We start from the raw sequence: 14,016 nt of genomic DNA, 5'->3' as shown, positions 1-14,016 counted from the left end.
TTGTGTAGCTGAGCGAGTAATGGAACATTTTAAAAATGCAATGCGAGGAAACGGCCTAACACCGCTAAGACAAACTAAAATAACAGCGTGGGCGACACGAGTAGCGGATAAAGGAGCGTCAATAAATGATGTTGCTGAGCTAGAGCGATTACTAAAATTTCCTATAACGGTTTCATCGTTAACCGGTGAGGTATTGTATGAGTGTAAATACAATTCCCGTGGAACACCAATAACTATTATCGATCATAACAGTCACGCCTGGACTGACTCGGTTAGGATATTCCCGCGAGACCGTGTTGTGAAGTATTATCCGGAATTGCAAAGCAATTCTGGGAGCATGTTTGATTTTATTTATCAGATAAGTAAAACCGATCCGGTGTCTGTGTGGTTATTCAGAAGTAGTGAAGATGGAGAATATGATCAGTTTGTGAGACCCGACGGGGAAATATATAGAACAACGGCGTTACAGCAGGAAATGAAAAAACTCGCAGAAAAATATCATGCGGGCAACACTGATACATTACTGACACACTGTTTTACTGTCCCGGGTGTTGCCGCACATGTAGCCCGGGAACGAAATTCATGGAGACCAACTCCGAAAAGTTTTCTTGCGGATATCCAACAGAGCTGTGTTGAATACGGACACGGCGGTTTGTGGAATACTCGATATGATCACCGCGGTATGATATCCGTCGACATGACGGCGTGTTATCCAGGAAGTTTCCTTGGGCGTGGAGAATGCAGCGAATATTTTAAACGATTTGGCCACGTTACAAACTCGATGACAAGAGTTGCTGTAAACGGACCATTGCCTGATTTTGATCTGACCGGATTTGCTTGTGTGTCGTCGTTTAAATTCGCTAAGGATTTACATCCTGTGTGTTATGTTTGGTTTGGCAGACATTTCGTTGAGAAGCGATGGGCACCGATAGTGTTATTGCGATACATGCTTGACAGTCGAATACTGTTGTCGCTGACGGTCAGCGAAGCGATTATATGTTATTGTCGTCAAACCGAAGTTTGGTTGCCAACTCCAACGCGGGTTACGTTAGAAGAAGTCATCGAAGATTGGTCACGAGAATATCCAGAAACTTCTATCGACGATATTATCAAGAAAGCTCCTGAAGTACTTAAAAACAAACTCAGAAATGACGAAAGCACAGCAAAAGATCTAGGACGAAGAATAATAGGGAAATTCACTCAAGGTGGAGCGTATGATCATAAACAACATCACAGTCGATTAATCATGGACAAGACTGAATTGGATCTTGTTGTCGCTGATGCAGCCACGAACAACATGTTCTGTAACCGCGAAGATGTGTTTCTGTCAAACGGGGAAAAACTAGGGACTGTTTTTAGTTATATCGACGGAGAATCATCTCAGTACACACATTTGAGATCTTCGATGCTAGCTTATGTATCCATAAATTTGTTGTCGATGATTAATAGATTCCCTGTTATCGCAGTGAGAGTTGCAACGGATTCATTTTATATTAATAAAAAATACTCAGCGCTGTTGGATAATGTTATATCGGATGATCCATCGTGGGGCTCGTGGAGAATAAAGAATGAAATGTTACAAGGATATTGTGAATCAGCTGACGTTGAAATCGTGGATGAGTATCGCAGCGCAGAAATGTCTTCGTCGGGGACAACTTCGTTGTTGCCGCCGGTGCACGATCCTGTTACAAGACACAAAACAGTTTATCTAAACGGCCCTGGTGGTTCTGGTAAAACAACTCGGGCGATTGAATTATTTCGCGGTTCTGACTTGGTCGTGCTGACTCCCACACACAGACTTGCCAGGGAGATGAGACAACGGGATGTTAACGCGTGCACGTATCACAGTTTTTTCAAATACAGCGGCGGCACGTGGACACCTGAACGAATGGGAACGAAATATATTCCCGAGAAAATAATCTGGGATGAGATAGACACTGTGCCGTTAGATATATTAAAACAGTTTCTGGATTGGTTGCTAAAGAAAAATACCGCAGTGGTGATGTGTGGCGATCATGGTCAACCACCGCCATTTACAGGTGAATCTCCACACACGTGGCTGAAAACTTTTGTAGATTATTATGAGGAAATAACTAACGATGTTAGAGCACTCGATGAAACGCTGAAAGAGTTTAAGGCGTTGATCAGGCTACAAACCAATAAAGTCCAGTGTGAGATAATGCGTGAAATAATTCCAGAGACTTCGCTGAGCGACTTTTGGGAAACGTGGAAACCAGGTGATTTAATTGTGGCAAGTAGAAAGATAGTCAGGGACACACTTCAGCAGCGGTTATTTCAGTTACATCAGAAGAAATTTCCCATGTTGGGCGTGCCGTTGTGTTATAGACCAGCTGATACGCGATTGCAGAATATTGACGTTGATATTCCAACGCGCGTATCTGCGTCGGGTCCGGAGAAACAGAATTTAGTATTGAATGATATTGTCACAGTTGATGTTGATGCTGTCGAACAGGCACTGAAAATGAGCAAATCCCCGTGGACGCTAGGATACGCTATGACCATCCACAGTTCGCAGGGACTAACTATTTCAGATACAACAGTTTGGATTGTTGATGATCGCATCGAGTGGTCAAATTTAGTTTATTTAGCCGTGTCAAGAGTAAGAAGGATAGCTCAGTTACAAAGAATTGTATTAGATGATGTTATCAACGACAGCATCAACAGATCAATCGCTGATGATACAATAAGAAAGAAATTAGCCGGTTACAAACAGAGCGACAAAAAAAATGGCAGAGAGTTTAATCTCGACGAAGCATTTATTATACAATTACAACAACAGCAGAATAATCACTGTGCGAGTTGTAATTGTTTATTGCTGTGGCAGTATTCGAAAAACGACCCAAGACAATTTACCGTAGATAGAATAGATAGCAGTCGTGGTCATACACGTGAAAATGTGATGTTGACCTGTCTTGAGTGTAACCGACGCAGAGGTGTTGCTGCAGTTATTTAAAATGATTGAATCACTTCCGCGAATCACTTTAGTGATCGAGGTGGTAATTGTGTATCCGTGGGAATCACCTGAAGTTGCTCGCGTGTGAATCCACGCTGAGGAGCAGTCGAATCTAATCTGTAGATTGCGTTTCTCCCAGTTGATCTTGTTATGCTGGATATCTTATGTGTAGTAACACTCCATGTGGGATCGGTTGCTCTTTTTTTTCCTCCTTCTAGTTCGCCTGGTTCGTATAAATACCTAACGGTGACATTACCCAGCAACGGGGACGCTAGCGTCCCTGGCTGCGTTGAAACATTTTGTTGCTGTTGTCCGCGTTCACTGACGCGGGGTATATATTTTTTTGTGATTGCATTTACAGGTCTCATGTTTGTTGTTCTGGTAATTTCATTATTCAGTGCGGCTATCACGTTTGGCAGTCTTGCAACCCATTCACGAGATCTCGTATCGTAAATGAATTCCCTCGCGTACTGGTATCCGAATAATCTCTCAGCGAGTGTTCTATTAAATCGCTCAACAATTGCCTGATCCCGATGAATTTCAGTATGTCCTCGTCGTATGGTAACGTTATGCTGCTTTGTCAACGATGACACCGCGCCCTGAAATTCCTTGCCAGGATCAACTTGTAATAATCGTGGCCAGTTTAGAGGCCCTCGCTGATAAATTCGTTTAAACGCAGAGGCAACTTCAGCGGCTGTTTTAGTCGTTAACGGTTCTGCTTCTTTGTATCTACTAGCAACATCAACTACTGTTAGCGCGTATTTGTATGTTCGGCCACGGACAGTATCATGAGGCAGGAATAGTATGTCAGCCTGATGAACTTCATTGGGGGTACTAACATCAAAATGTGCAAAGTTGATTTGTCGAGGTGGTGGTAGGTAGATTTGCCATATTGCTTGTTTTGACAGCCATTTTTTGGCAACCTCGCGTGTTACTGATGCCGCGTTGGCGAGTTTATTAATTGCTGAGTTACCTCTCCAGTATCCGATTGGGGAATAATAAATCGCTTGCATTTTTATTTAATTATCCAGCGCCTAATGCTAATTTAGATTTCATCGCTGATCTTACTAACCAATTAGCGAGTGACTCCTTAAATGATTTATTTTTTATGGCGCTTAGTGCATGAATTAATTTCACATCCGCGATATGCCTGTCTTGTAGATCTTTACTTCGATAAGCAACATCATGTATGTGACACGCTGCGTCAATAGCGTTTATCGGATACTCTCCTGGTTTTGGTTTAGACTGTTCATCAAGTCTGATATCTAGTCGTGTTCCCGGACCGCAGTAATTGTATCCTGGAAGATGTTTTTCTCCGGGATACTTAGCCCAAGGGGTACCTGGAAGTCGTCCGAGGGAGGCTGCGATGTCACCTCCGCGGAATTCTTGTTTTTTTTTTTAAATCTAAATTTTTTTGTGCCACATCGCGTACACGTACCAGAAAGTGCTTGTCTGTTATTTTTTGTTGTAATGGTTGTTAGATCATTCGTAGGGGTTCGTGCCTTACACTTCACACAATATAGATCCATAATTATTATTTCTTATATACAAATGGAAATTACAGATTTTTCTGCGACAAAAAAGAAAGAGCCAGTTAAGCATAATTCAGTGCTACCAAACTCTATCCGCGCGATTATAATTGGGCCATCCGGTTCAGGTAAAACACAGCTGTTGCTGAACTTGATAATGAAGTGGATGAAATGGGATAAACTGTATTTGATAGCTCCATCTGTAGATGATCAACGATGCTATAACGTTATAAAAGATTTTAATGAGAGTGCAAGCGCGCTGAGTAAAGACGGTGAGGATGTTGTTGAATTTATCACTGATATCGAAGAAGCCCCCAGCGTCGAGGATCTTGATGAATCAATTAACAACCTAGTAGTGTATGATGATGTTATGTTGGACAAGCAAAAAAATCCCGCAAGAATATTTTCCCGGGGACGTCACAAAAACACTGATGTGATTTATGTTACTCAGCGTTATACACAAATTCCTAAAGTAATCAGGGATAATTGTAATCTTCTTGCGATATTCAATGGAGTTGATACACATACACTGAGAAATATTCATCAAACCTGGTGTGGTGGCGATATGGATTTAAATAAATTTAAAAATTTCTTCAGTCATGCTCAAAGAAAACCTCACGGATTTGTGACAATAAATTTACACGATCCCAGAACAAGATACCGTATTGGACTTGATACACTATTTGTAACATAAAAATGTTTTTCCTTGGAAACTCATTTCGTAGAGCAGCAGAGGGGTGGGCTGGACCGACCGACCGTGTCAATGACGACCCCGCACGGAAATAGTTTCAGATTTATTGAAGTAAACCAAGAACGTCAGCGCGCGGATGTTATTGCATTCCCCGGGTCGTCGAAGAGTCTCTCCGAGAGAAATTATTCGACGTTCAGGGATATTTTTTTTTTATTCTATGGTCTACATGGAAAGGTTTATCGTCGAAATAAGTAAACCGAAACTGTTTTTGTCTATTCAGTACTATTTTAGTTTCGGTCTGTCCACCCCCTCTGCTGCTACAATAATCATCAGGTATTTGACGTATATCTTTGTTATCTAATGGATTAAACAATACAAAACATTTAATATTACGCCTAGTTGTCTTCGACACATCATTCTGCGACTGAGCTAGATGCATTTTGTTTTGTTCCTTGATAACGAAAAGTATTTTTTAATATTGTTCACAATACTGTGTTCAAGTTTAATATCATCAAACATGATTATTTTGTGTATCATTATCAAATTTTCTACAGGAGTATATTTTGGGGGGAGATAAGATATCTTCTATTTTTATTTTGTTTTATCTAATTTGATTTCTTTATAATTCTTATAACATGGTATGACTTGGTTGATCATCTTTGATAGTATATTTCTTGTAATATTGTATAACTTGGTGCGTCATTGCTGATATTAAAATTCTTATAACATGGTATAATTTGGTTGGTCATCTTTGATAGTATATTTCTTGTAATATTGTAGAACTTTATGCGTCATTGCTGATAGTATAATTCTTATAACATGGTATAACTTTGTTGGCAGTCCTTAATAGTACATATGTTAAGGTCATCCACATTGAAGTATTTACACAATAAATTAAGCAAAGGGTTACTTTGTCCTTGCCCTCTGCTGTCAACAATTACAAATGGCAATAAAAAAACGAGGTGATGCTATGTATTTTTTTCTTTATTATCGGCATCTAAATTTATTTTTCCATTATAATATTTAGTTTTGATAAAAACTAAGATTGATTCGCTTAATAGCCAATGATCTTATACAATTTAAATATTTCTCTAAGGGCTTTGCATATTTTTCACTTGTTTGGATGTTTTAAAATATTTTTGTTCAAACACATAGTTTGTGGTTAGTTTATTACTACCATCGAAATTGGATTTACCATGCATTAAACGTTTCTTAGGAAATCAATCACTTCAATTTGATTTTGATCTTTTATCATCCAATTTCAATGCACTATTTTTATTGATGTTGCAAGTACATTAATAATATAATATTACCACAAAACTGGAATTACTGCTATTGCCGCTGTACTTGCAGCACCCACTATAAGCAGCAAAGTTCATTTAGATATATTTCCATATAATTTATAACATTCCGTCTGTCACTAATTGTTTTCATTCAAATTTATAATATTCTGTTCATTTGTCTGCAAAACCAAGTGCAAATAACGAGGCAGAAATCTCCGTTTCAACATCATAGGTAATCTAAATTACAGTTGTTTTCCTAGTCCATGCATTATTCACTAATGATGATTAAGACAACACTTTCCACATATCACACCAGGACTTAAACAAAAAATGAATCAAAGAAAAAAGAAAAAAAAACAATACCAAAGAAACCATCAAAAGAAGTAAAAGGATTAGAACTTGAACGTGACTCTGATACTCAGAATAATTATTAACCGAGGTCATATAAACCTTTCCCGAAATAATATTATTGCAAATTATACATTGATTCTGAAAACTTGATAAAATTAGCGGGATATCCTTGTAATGAATGGTGTGTGTGTGTGTGTGTGTGTGTGTGTGTGTGTGTGTGTGTATGTTGGATTTAATGTAGTTTTAACACTTTTTAATCATATCGCTACTAAGTCTGCAGTGTGAGAGTTTATAGCGATGTCTAGTACTGAGGTGTCATGTTGCTGACAACAAGTTAATACAGAACCATGTTACGAGAGAGAGAGAGAGAGAGAGCACAAAAGTTTTGTCCCAAGTGATGAATTAATTAGCACATTTGCAAAATCTTTAATACATTTTGCTTTATACTAATACTATGGATGAATTTTATAAATATGTCCATTCCAGCTATATAGGTCACTAGACAGATGCAGAGATAACGAAAATTATCTTTTTCGAAACATCTCAGCAATGAGTGGTATCGGATATTAAATGCTACGCTAGTATGTATGTATGTATATATATATATATATATATATATATATATATATATATATATATATATATATATATATATATATATATATATATATATATATATATATATATATAGAGAGAGAGAGAGAGAGAGAGAGAGAGAGAGAGAGAGAGAGAGTTACGTATATTTGACTTAATTTAATTGTTTATATGCTTTAAAATCTTTTTATTTCTAATTTTATTAGATGTCAAAATAATGTAGTTTTGTTTGCTAGGAACTCGAAATTTTTCAGAAAATAGTATGACCGTGACTCCTTAGTTGTAAACACCGAAATCTGATCTAGTTCCCCATCTTGATTTAGAAATCAGTGTGAGGAGTAAACAACTTGATTTTATTCTCGGAGTAAAATGATTGGTTTTTATCACGATCATACTGGGGCTACGTGACTTTATATATGTAAACAGCCTCCATTTCGCAATAATCTGCTTTCCGAAATTTCGCATTAGTTAGTTTTAATAGTGATGCTTAGAGAGAGAGAGGGAGAGAGAGAGAGAGAGAGAGAGAGAGAGAGAGAGAGAGAGAGAGAGAGAGATCAGTATGGGCTTTTAAACACTTGATGTCAAGTTGTTTTCTTCTGTTTGTGACCAGTTTGATAATTACATTTGAATTTTTATTCGAATTCGTTGGATTCTAAAAGAGTAATTATTTTTCTTGGAAATATTTGAGTGCTCATAGAGTTACTGGACAAAGACATTTATTTAAATTTTATTCTGAAATTCAAACACCGGAAATATTATTGATTGTGGAATAACAAAGGACTGTACACATCAGCTCTATACTAACTACAGTATACGTCATCGCCTTCCATTTTGGATTCTTCGTCGGGACTCGAACTTAAATTCATTAAAACATTTCATTATTAGGACTTCTAAACTTTTATTCGTGGATTCTTCTTGGATTATTTTTGGAATTGATTCTTAAAACCGTAAGTTCTCATTATTTATTTTTTTTTTCATTTTTATAGTGCTTTTCCAGGGAAATAAATTATTTGTCAAAAATTTTTCAAAGCTTGTTGTTTACATTCTTTCTTTTTTATACTCTTTATTTGAGCATATATAATAGTATAATGGTAGTATCTCGAGTCGAGGAAGACAAGTTGTGCGATCTCATTCAACGGTGGACGCGCATGTGGCTCCTGAGTCCAAATTCCGATGCACACAGGCGGTTGCAGGTGGGGCATGGGACACCGGTGGTTGGTGGTATTTGTGATACAGTTCTGTGACGTCTCTCCCGAGTTGCAGCAAGACGCTGGCGGCGGTCATCCTCAAAGGTGGAACAGGCTTTTCTGGTCAGCGCTCGCCAATGGCTTCTGTCTAAGGCAGCGAGCTCGAGCTGGCGGGGTTGGAGGTCTGTCCATCTGATGTTCATCTTGAGGTTGTCTTTGTACCTCTTATGAGGGCGGCCTTGGTTTCGGTTTCCCTGGGCTAGCTCGCCATAGAACAACTGCTTTGGGATTCTGCTTTGATCCATGCGGATGACATGGCCAGTCCAACGAAGCTTGGCCTGGATTAGTTTGGCTTCGATGCTTGTTGTGTTGGCTCTGTCAAGGACTTCCTGGTTGGTGATTCGGTCCTGCCACTTGATTCGCATAATGGATCTCAGGGAGCGCTGGTGGAATTGTTCCAACTGACTGATATATCTTCGGTAGAGTGTCCACGTTTCACAGCCATACAAGAGAGACGTGAGGACAACTGCATTGTACACTTTCATCTTTGTTGACAGGCTTATGTCCTTGTGCTGCAAAACCTTGGTTCGAAGTCGTCCGAGTGCTTGACTGACTTTTTGAATCCCCGCAGTGATTTCTTTGTCCAGGGAGCCGTCACTAGATATTGTGCTGCGAAAGGTATTTGAAACTGTCCACATTCTTCAGCTGCGTGTCGCCAATGGTGATACAGGGTTGTGAGGGGACAGTGGTTGAGGCGGGCTGGAAGAGGACTTCTGTCTTTCCTAGGCTGATTGTGAGTCCAAATAAGTTGGAGGCTTCAGAGAATCTGTCCATAATTGCCTGTAGGTGAGTCTCTTCATGGGCCATGAGGGCACAGTCATCTGCAAAGAGTGCTTCAATGATGAGTCATTCTAGCGTCTTTGTTTTTGCAGCTAGGCGACGGAGATCAAACACTGATCCATCCAGGCGATACCTAATGTAGATGCCAATGTCAAGGTCATGGATGGCATGGAACAGTACCTGTGCGAAGAAGAGGTTGAAGAGTATCGTAGAAAGTACACAGCCCTGTTTGACACCATTAGATATTGGGAATTTCTCAGAGCGTTCACCGTCTGAGAGAATCTCTCCAGTCATGTCAACGTGGAGGAGCCGAATGAGGTTGGTAAACTTCTGAGGACAACCAAGTTTCTTGAGTACTACCCACAGTGCGTCTCTGTTGACTGTATCAAAAGCCTTTGTCAGGTCCACGAAGACAGCATACAGATTCATGTTCTGCTCAAGGCACTTCTCTTGGACTTGTGTCACTGCGAAGATCATGTCAACGGTGCTGCGATATATATATATATATATATATATATATATATATATATATATATATATATATATATATATATATATATATATATATATATATATAACAGCATACTATTTTATACATCTATGAATCATTGCACATAATATAAAATGTATTTAATCAAAATTTCATACCCTATCCTCCTCGCTTTCTTCATTAACCGTCTTTGGCAACTGTTCAGATAAATCAGCTGGCCTTGCCGCGGGTAGTTCGTCCTGCAAATAAGTCAATAATGATTCTATAATAGATAAAAGTAATAACAATAATGTTTGATTTCTTCATACTATACAGTGTATGTTCAGAATTGAGGGCACATAAAAAGTATCTACTAATGACCCTTTTAATGGAGAAGACCTGTGGCCAAGTTGGTTATATGGTAGGAAAAGGAAAGAAACATCTCTAAACACGATGATCGTTTGCTCGAGCTTACCAGGTGCTGATGTGTTTCTTCGTACGCTGTGCTTAAGGTAGAAATACAGAAGTATACTCATACATGATGGAGCATCATGTTTACGACAGTGTTTTCGATATCAATAAAATAAACAAAATTGCCATTTTATTTAAATATTGACATATTGTGCAGTATTTAATAGTGTATTAGTAAAAGCTTTATAGTATCGGGCAAACGTATGGTGCTAATATGGTAAAGTTAAAAAGCTTAATATAATCGTATAAAGGCTGTCAATATAAAAAAGTAGTTCGATAAGATTTGACATTGACTTCAAAAGATATTGCAGAAAAGTTCTTTAAAGGTGATAAAAAACAAATGCAAAGACAGAAATACATAACAAAAAATTAATATTTGTCTCTATTACATATCGATGCATTTTAGTTAGGCACGTAGTCTTAGGACCTACTGTAAAAAAAATTTTTGTGAGTAATATATATTTGCGACACAAAGAACTGATAAAATCAGATAAGGACTGGTCCAACTTCGTCTTCATTAAAGTGTCATTTTCAAATCGCAATTAAACATTTGGTCCGCAGTTATTAGCGGGAGTGTGGCTGCCGGGCTAACGTGCCTTTTTGACACAAGTAGATGATTAGAAAAGTTGTAGTTTTTACTAAATGGTTCCTTCAATCCAAAAGAATCAATCAGGTCACTTGTTTCTTGAAGAAGTATTAAAAACAACGTTTTGTTTATTTCCAGTTTTATACACATTCATTTATGGTGACACTAATGTTTGCAGGAGATGCTATAGGCTGTTAACAATTGGTCTTGCCAGATGCTAGCTTTATATATGTAATCAAAACTATAAGAAATCAAAACCTCGACTTCCAAAAACAAATTGTACTTTGTGTTGACCAAAAAAGTAATTTGTCCCACACACCCAAGCAACCAACTTAACACATCACAAGTAATTCCAGGCATATAATGCCGGTTTTTTTTGGCTTATCAAACCAAATAAGTGACAAAATATATTAAGCTCTTTATAATTCCTAATTCTAGTTTTGTCTAGTTTATTTAGTAATGAAGTTTTCCCACGATTATTGTTCTCTCGTCGATCGTTTTATGAGGTATTTATATCTAAGGAGTTTGTTATGACGTTCGAGTTTGAATTCTATTTTAACAGGTTTTATTTTTCAGGCTGCAATTAAACAGCTTCTTTATATCCTTCCATCTCGTCCTCTTCTTCCGTGAATAATCGTCGAACAGCATTCTCTTTGTCTGCAAGTGAATATTGTACTTTTACATTTCATTAAAAATATGCATCGATTTTAGATTCCAATTGTCTTAACCCATTTCAAAATTGTTGATTAGGATCTCAGTGATGTCAGGTAATTTCTTTCCGTTGCTTTTTACAGCCGTACATTCTAGTGGGCATTTCTGTTTAGGTAATTGTTGCGTCTTGTGGCTTACACAATGTAATAAGACAAGGTAAAACCCAACAAGCTAGCACTTTTCCAAAATATAAATTTATTTCCCTAAAATATAAAATCAAACAAAGTGGAATAATTGAAAATAACATACAATATGCATGAATTATTAGTTATATATATATATATATATATATATATATATATATATATATATATATATATATATATATATATATATATATATATATATATATATATATATATAGATTACTAAACGTGTTTTCAGTTTCACAGTATTCCGTAAATAATACAAAAGTATTCAGAATGAAAGTAAAAATGTGCTTATGTGCTAGCACCAGTGAAGAAACACTGTTAAAATCTCTAAAAATTGAACTTCAAGGTAATCCAATGAAAATGGAATGTCACTAACGTCCTTGAATGTTTCACGTATTCCAATGAATTTAATGAAATAGCCAAGCCCTTCAATAATTTCACAATAGTCCAGCAAGGTGCTTTCTATTTGGAATAAATAGTGTTTTCGCTCTGCAATTTCAACGAACAAGTTATTAATAAATAACAAATTCTTTTCATTACTCTCACAAAACTGGAGTATAACCGAAGTTTGAGAACACTGCGCTTAAATTCATTTATATAGTCATCTATATGCGCATCAAATCTACAATTCGGAATTACTAGAAAAGACTCCAGGTATTTACAGTTCTGTATTGTGAAAGTTCATAACAGTCATGGTCTGGCATTTTTATTGTTGAGCCTATCAATAACTAAGATATGTATGGCATCTCTACAGTACAGATGTCCTCCAAGGATTATGCATGCATTGTTGACATGAATTCATTCAAATATTTCACCGGCCTACTTTGACCGAAATAGTTGTTGACATGAACTTGGCAATAACCTTGATTTATGAATGAAGAAAGGAGATACGTGCACTCTTACTATAGCACAAGCCAGCCATTGCATTAAAGAATTAAAAACCAAATATCATTAACCCAAATGACTTAAAACCATATTATAAAATAATATATGATATAAATGTCCCTAACAGTCATTAACTAAAGTATAAAATTTGATATGAATTTAATGTACATTTCAACCTTGCTATTTTTAGAAATATCGACTGCATATTTGCTTAAAAAGTCTGAGTCCACTTTTATAACTAGTATTTCAAAATAGTTATAGAATACTGTATTCCCTCCATAGATCATATCAGAACATTCATGCCTTTCCTCTGAAAACCACGAGCAGAATCATTAACTTATGTTCGAACGTATGCATTAATCACATATATGTTAGCTTAGGCATAATTTTAAATTTTTCAGACGAAAATTTCACACTCAGCAATTGTTGATATGTTTTTATAGCGGACAAAGATAAAGATCGGAAAAGTTCCCCGGAAAGGCCCTTGCAAAAATCAACTCAGGAAACGAATTGGGACAAAAGCATCATTTACCACATTTCTACAGAAAAAAAAACTACAGAAAAGTTACATAGCTGTTTCAAATCGAATATACAAAGAGAAAACCGGTAAAACGCTGCTGAGAAATGGCTATAAAAATTGAATAAAACAACTCTAGAAGACTTATGAAATATAGACAAATGCTATAGCGGCTAAAAAATTTAAATCATTTCGTAATTTAAATTAATCAGCAGATTTCTGCCTCTTAAAAACGTCGACAACTTAAAACTGAACCGAATGACATCAAAGGGAATTAGATACTTCGCCTGGCTTTTGTCATTTAAGATACGTTTGTCGTTCTCTGCATTGAGTATTAGTTTAACAACATTTAAATATATTAATTAAAACATAAAACAATGAAACTATAATAATTAAATTTGTAATGGATGCTTCGCTACTGATGCATTCTTGGCTTTAACCACCAAAGATACAAGAGTTTCAGTTACATGGGCAGATGCTCTCCGTGCAGTAAAGTCTTATAAATCAAAAGATTAGAAAACAACGACTCTCTTCAATGATAAAGTTAGACGTCTTTTTGATTCAACGTTTTGTCTTGTGATCTTCAATTTCCAAGTGTCAAAAGATCCACATAAAACTCAGATTCGAAGACAACTTAAAAACCTTTCACGTGAATTTAATTTGAAAGAAAGAAGTTTAACTTTTAAGGAAAGAACAAGAGTTTTTCCAAGATGCATACATCGGAATGTTGGGATGTCATTTAAATTGTCAATAGGTCGTGCATCAAAAATCAACAC

At 36.8% G+C, this 14,016-nt stretch overlaps 1 protein-coding gene across 1 annotated transcript in view; it reads right to left on the bottom strand.

The window, feature by feature from the left end:
* The window catches only part of LOC149801983 (hillarin-like), a 77,005-nt gene that overhangs the window by 29,270 nt on the left and 33,719 nt on the right, over positions 1 to 14,016 (bottom strand). The window contains exon 2 of the mRNA XM_089954372.1: positions 10,098 to 10,178. Coding sequence (XP_089810498.1) covers positions 10,098 to 10,178 — 81 coding nt within the window. The remainder of the gene's footprint in view (positions 1 to 10,097; positions 10,179 to 14,016) is intronic.

The sequence above is a fragment of the Sinohyriopsis cumingii genome, chromosome 4, assembly GCF_028554795.1.
Source record: "Sinohyriopsis cumingii isolate HCF-2022 chromosome 4, ASM2855479v2, whole genome shotgun sequence".
Lineage (NCBI taxonomy): Eukaryota > Metazoa > Mollusca > Bivalvia > Unionida > Unionidae > Sinohyriopsis > Sinohyriopsis cumingii.
This window is presented reverse-complemented; position numbering and strand designations above follow the sequence as displayed.